At 43.2% G+C, this 6,000-nt stretch overlaps 1 protein-coding gene across 3 annotated transcripts in view; it reads left to right on the top strand.

The window, feature by feature from the left end:
* RCC1L (RCC1 like) overlaps nt 1-5,766 on the top strand; it is a 31,400-nt gene extending 25,634 nt beyond the window's left edge. For 2 of the 3 annotated variants that reach the window (XM_068268538.1, XM_068268539.1), the window contains exons 10-12: nt 2,239-2,412; nt 3,941-4,026; nt 4,767-5,766. In XM_068268538.1, coding sequence (XP_068124639.1) covers nt 2,239-2,412; nt 3,941-4,026; nt 4,767-4,844 — 338 coding nt within the window. In that variant the 3' untranslated portion in view covers nt 4,845-5,766. The remainder of the gene's footprint in view (nt 1-2,238; nt 2,413-3,940; nt 4,027-4,766) is intronic. The other variant, XM_068268540.1, reaches the window with a different exon arrangement.
* The last annotated feature ends 234 nt before the right edge of the window (nt 5,767-6,000 follow it).

Raw genomic sequence — 6,000 nt, forward strand, 5'->3', positions numbered from 1 at the left:
AAATCCTTTTTTTTTTAATTTTTTTTTTTTTGTTTCATGTAAAGCTACCAGAGTGGTAGCTACATGAAACACCACTAGAGGGCGCATGTGGCCCTCTAGTCCGATCGTCGCCGGCATCTATAGCAAACAGGGGAACGCGTATATAACGCGTTCCCCTGTTTGGCTTCTCCTGTCGCCATGGCGACGATCGGGATGACGTCATGGACGTCAGCCGACGTCCTGACGTCAGGCACACCCGATCCAGCCCATAGCGCTGCCCGGAACTCATTGATCCGGGCAGCGCAGGGCTCTGGCGGGGGCCTCTTCAGCCGCTGCGTGCGGCCGATCGCCGCAGAGCGGCGGCGATCAAGCTGTGCGCGCGGCTAGCAAAGTGCTGGCTGCGCGCACAGCAATTTATAGAATGAAAATCGCCCCACCAGGGACTGAGATCTCCCCCTGCGCGGCGTAGCCCGAGCTCAGCTCGGGCTTACCACCAGGGAGGTTAAGGAAACCCATGAGCAGTCTTGGAGTCATTTGTTTCCTATGCTAGATGCAGAAACTGACTTTTTTGTTTGCAGGGATGTGCACTCATATTGAGATTAGAGTGTGATTTCTTCCCCATATTTATTTTTTTTCTGTTTTCCTATCCCTTGTGTCCATACAATCTAGCTAGGAATACTAAGTAGCAGATGGGGTGAAGGTAAATTGTTGCCATTGTAGCAATTGGCTTCCCCAAGAATACAACAGGATGATTTGTCAAACCTGCACTGGGCGATGGTGATTGACAATAAAGGAGTAACGGAAACTTTCAAGGCATCAATCTCTGGGTAGTTTTCAGTGAAGTCCCTTGTTTCGTTTTTGACTTCGAATCTGTTTCGATTATGACTTTGAGTCTTTCGAGTATGACTTTGAGTCTCTTTCGATTATGCCTTCGAGTCTCTTTTGATTATGACTTTGAGTCTCTTTTCGATTACGACTTTGAGTCTCTTTTCGATTACGACTTTGAGTCTCTTTTCGATTACGACTTTGAGTCTCTTTTCGATTACGACTTTGAGTCTCTTTTCGATTACGACTTTGAGTCTCTTTTCGATTACGACTTTGAGTCTCTTTTCGATTACGACTTTGAGTCTCTTTTCGAGTGGGTCTTTGAGCCTTTTTTCGGATTGGTCTGCGGACCTGTTTTCAATTGGTCTGATGTACAGGCCGGCATTTTACCTATGCTGGCTGTGGAGATTGACAATCTTGTAGAGAGGATATAAGTGGATGCAGAGCAGAGGGTTTCGAGATGCTGAAATCTTAGAAATGTATTCAGTAGATTTTTTTTTTTTTTTTTTTAGGAATATAATGGGATATTGCCAATCCTGCTCTGAGGGCCAGTACTCAGTTGTGTGGCAGAATTATTCTACATCAGAATTGACTGCCCATACAATTCTATGGACCTGTGCATAGTACTGTGTCGTTTTGGCAGAGTAGTGCTCCAGGGTTGTGGCCCTCCCTAGGTATGTCTTTTCAGACTACTTGTTTATCTCTCCAAGTGTCCCGTATGACGGCTAGAGAATGTTACAGTTAGACTTACCGGTAACTGTATTTCTAGACGTCATACGGGACACTGACCCACCTCTATTCCTGTCGCACTCTCTTACGGCTATTGGATTGGGGGTTCATGGGTTACACTACTTTTGAGGTGTCTTTTATTTCCTCTCCTCTTCTCTGTGTTTTAGTGTGAACTACTTTCATTACACTGAGGAGCCAGGGGAGGGTGGGGGCTATTAATACTCTTTTTACTCTTTCAGGTGGTTTCCACTAATTGGATGGGCGGGGCCACATCTCCAAGTGTCCCGTATGAGGTCTAGAATTACAGTTACCGGTAAGTCTAACTGTAACATTAAAGCGCTAGTGCAATTAAAAGTATATTTCACGATTATCGCCAAACGCGGTTTATGCAACGCTTTTTGGTGATTTTTGAACGATCGGGATTCTGTTAAATGCAAATCACAAAAAAGTACAGTAAAAAATACGTGCTAAAAATTGCTGACACAAAATGATAGCAGTACAATTAGCGTTTTGCGATTACAGTTGTGAATGAGCCCTAAATGGACTTTAGTAAAAGCTAGGTTTTATCTGCTCTACACCACACAAAATAAGTTTTTGTCAATGTGCTTGACTAAATTATTTTATATACAGAGCTTTCACCAAACATTGGAATGGTACTGTGTTGTGAGCCGTGATAGTCATTTTATGACTTTTCTTTGTGTCCAGATGAAGGCAATGTTTTTGTTTGGGGTTATGGAATTTTGGGAAAAGGACCAAACTTTCTTGAGTCTGCTGTCCCTGAGATGATTCCTGCAACACTGTTCGGATTAAATGACTTCAACAAAAATGTCAGAGTCTCCAAGATTTTTTCAGGGCTTGGGCATTTTGCTGCTTTAACAAGTAAGTTACCTGTTCGGTTTCTTTGCACTGCCTGATAACTTTTGAGATTTAATATTAAAGAGGAACAGGATAAAAAAACAAATGAAAAAAAAACATTTTGCCAATGGAAGGGGTGGAGATTCAGACCTCTAATGATTACGGGGACGGGATGTGTGTGAGTTATTGCCCTGCCACCCATTGATCCTGGCAGCATTACCAGAGAGCCTTACAGTACAGCGTCTCACTTTCTAAGGCTGTGGCCAATCCCACCTCGGTCTCAGTTCGCTCCCATTTCAGCAGCAGAGGTATAATAGGTTGCTGCCAAGCTGGGAGTCAGCCGAGGCAACACAGGTGGGGGTGGCAAGAGCTTAGGAAGACTTTGGATAAAAATAGCCATGGTGATGCTGCCGATGGACGGGCCAGAGTTTCAGACCTCTACTGATTTCAGCCACGCGTGAGTTATTGCTGCTGACATCCACCGGTCCTGGCACCTCTAACACAGAGTTTTACTATTTCGCCCTTATATGTTCACAATTTCTTACTCTTTAAAGTGGAACTAAGCTCAGAATTACTCACCGCTGTAAACGATTAAACACAGCATCATGACCTGATTATGGACAAACGTCTTCATTTAAATTTACAGAGATCCGAAAAAAGATGAAATTCAGAACTAAGGTTCATTTTGCAGAGGTTAAGCCTTTGTGTTTACTCTATGGGGAGAGAACCACAGTGGTGCTCCTGCAGTCTGTTCACAACTGCTAATTAAAACTAATTAGACACTTGTGATTTGGGCAAAAAAAACAAACACAGAGCAGTAGATTTCTTCAGAAACCGTAGGTAGAATAAAGACTTTTCATTGTGTGCTGCATAAGAGTTCAGTTCTACATTAAAGTAGAATTAAAGTTTCCCAGCAAACTTTCACTCGAAAACAGACATCTCTCCAAATATGTTATTTACTTGCAGGATCAGAAATGTATGTAGCGTTATAGTTCCTGTTAAAGACACTCTTATCTCTTGTAAACTCTTGTTTACTGTCTTTTTCTTTATCTTATAGATTGACTTTTTTAAAGTAAACCTGAGATAACAATAAAAAAATGATACATACCTGGGGCTTCCTCCAGCTCCCTTCAGGCTGCCTGGTCCCTCACCATCCCCCTGTGCTGCCTGGATCATCTGCAATTCATCCCGGCAATTCCGCTAGTCGGTGCCCATGCACGGGCTGGTCCCGCGCGCCCCGTTGCCTTACTACTGCGCAGGTGCAGAACGCTCCAGGCTGGGGGAGCGGGCGCAGCCGAAATGCACCTGCGCTGACTGACGGGATTACCTATAGGAGGATCCAGGCGGCCTGGTAAACTGGAGAGGGACTGGTCAGCCTGAAGGGGGATGGAGGGAACCCCCCGGTTTGTATAATTTTATTTATTTTTTTATCATCTCCGGTACCCTTTAAAATTCATATTTAAACCAATTTGCGTATATTACAATATTTGCTACAGTTGCAAATCTAGTTACTTTAGAATTTTAACACATTTGTTTTCATTTTTTTGTACAGATGCCGGGGAACTGTTTGTGTGGGGTAAAAACTTGAGAGGGTGCTTGGGTACAGGACGATTGGAAGACCAGTATTTTCCATGGCGGGTAATTTTAATGTCTTGTAGTGTTTTTAAAGGCATAAATGTAACTAGTTAGGCACCTGTCTGTGGCATCTATTCCAGTGACAACATAGTCATGTTTGTGGTTCTTCTCTGCCAAATTCATTGTTCTTTATATCTGTTTTTGGTCTTTAAGGCTCGTACACACGTTTGACCAAAGTCGCCTGAAATAACGACCACTTCAGCCTATATTCAAACGTGTGTACGGCAGCTCCCGGCCACCAACCCATGAGCAATCTGCCCAGCGGATCAACTCACCCAACCGGCGGCCAAACTTAATTGTTCACGCTGTCCCCTACCCGCTGTGTGACAACACACACACACCACTCCATCATCCTTCTGCCCCCGTTTGTCATCTGCATAGCTTACACGCTACATAGGTGACATGTGACTGTACTGACTGGCCCAGCGATGTCGCCCAAGGGCATCAGGTCCTGATCCCCGACGGGCATTATAAGTCTAAGCTACATGTTCCACAGACACCATAGACAAAGGCTGCACAGCAGGAGGTTCTCAGGTTTGCTATATCTAATAGGTAGTTTGGAGTACATCTAATTATAATAGGAAAAGCTTAGTTGTCACTAGTTTAACTATATTCTAGCCCAATTAAACTGTACATTAAATAAGGCAGATTCTGAAATTACAGGTGCACCATGTATCACCACATACAATTTTAGCAATTCTGCATTTTAAAATGGTTGTAATGCTCTGCATTATCTTCCTCAGGTAACTGTTCCTGGAGAGGTGGTGGACGTTGCTTGTGGTGTAGACCACATGATGGCGCTGGTGAAATCTTTTACCTGAGTAATCGTTGGACAGTGTTGCCATTTCTGAACTCTGTATTGCACATTCATATGGCAGACGTATTCTAATTTACATAACATTGCAACACCCTTTAAAGAAGGAATATAGCCTTGTGCAGAGTTTTTCCAAGAAAATGGATGATTTCCTTGGTTGAGAATGAGTACTTTCAATGATTAGAGATGTATTTATTGCCTGCTAAGGTGTCCCTAAACTTCTTTCGCCAGACCTGAGCCTAGCATATGTCTTTTTGTGAGCAGCAAGCACTGAAGCATTTGCCTCTTGTTTACATTGCCAGACAGGCTTCATCAGTCTCTTCCCAACTTCAGTTGGAGTGTCAAATTTTGGGCCCGGCTTGGAACTTCCAGCACAATGAAATGCTCATAATTCTCTAAATATACCAAATTATGGCTAACCTGACTTCAGTCAATAGCAAATAGTTCAAAGCTTATACACTGTCAGAATGTTTTGTAAAAAACGAGAATGAAGTGTTGGTGTTGCCCATTTTACATGGTAAGATTCCAGCTGCAACCAAGACTGGGTGAGCTATACTGTATAGGTCAGGGCTGTCCACCTCCAGTCCCAAGGGCCATATCCATGCCGGTGTTTAGGTTGGACAGAAAAATGTATTCTACTTGATGAACCACACCTTTCCTTATTCAGTCCCATCTATTAAATAGAGCTGTGGGAAAAATGTGAGGGCCTTGGCCCCCGAAGACTTGAGTTGTACAGCACAGGTATAGGTCAATATTATATTTTCAGATACTTTGTATGTACCCCCTGCAAAGGCCAGGCACACAGCATAAAATCAATGATATTTTAAAAGCGTTGGCACATACTTTTAATGTAAATAGAGCATTTGTCATATTTTATCTGTGTATAAAAGGTACATTTGTCTATGAAAATAAAGAACTGGCTGAACTAACACAGCTTGAGTTTGGGTTCTAACAGCTGTTATATTAATGGATTCTTTATAAAGCATGTCTTCCTATTTAGTGTACAATAAAATGCCGAAATGTACTTTTACTGCCACTGATCAGATGGCTTGGGGTGACAAAATGTACCTTCCTTGCCACATATTGCATCATTGCAGCGGAGGGGGGGGCGGGTGTTAAAGGTTTAGGAGGGGGTGTAGGTTTATGTGCCCCTGGGGGGGGGG

Source organism: Hyperolius riggenbachi, chromosome 2 (genome assembly GCF_040937935.1).
Source record: "Hyperolius riggenbachi isolate aHypRig1 chromosome 2, aHypRig1.pri, whole genome shotgun sequence".
NCBI classification, from domain to species: domain Eukaryota; kingdom Metazoa; phylum Chordata; class Amphibia; order Anura; family Hyperoliidae; genus Hyperolius; species Hyperolius riggenbachi.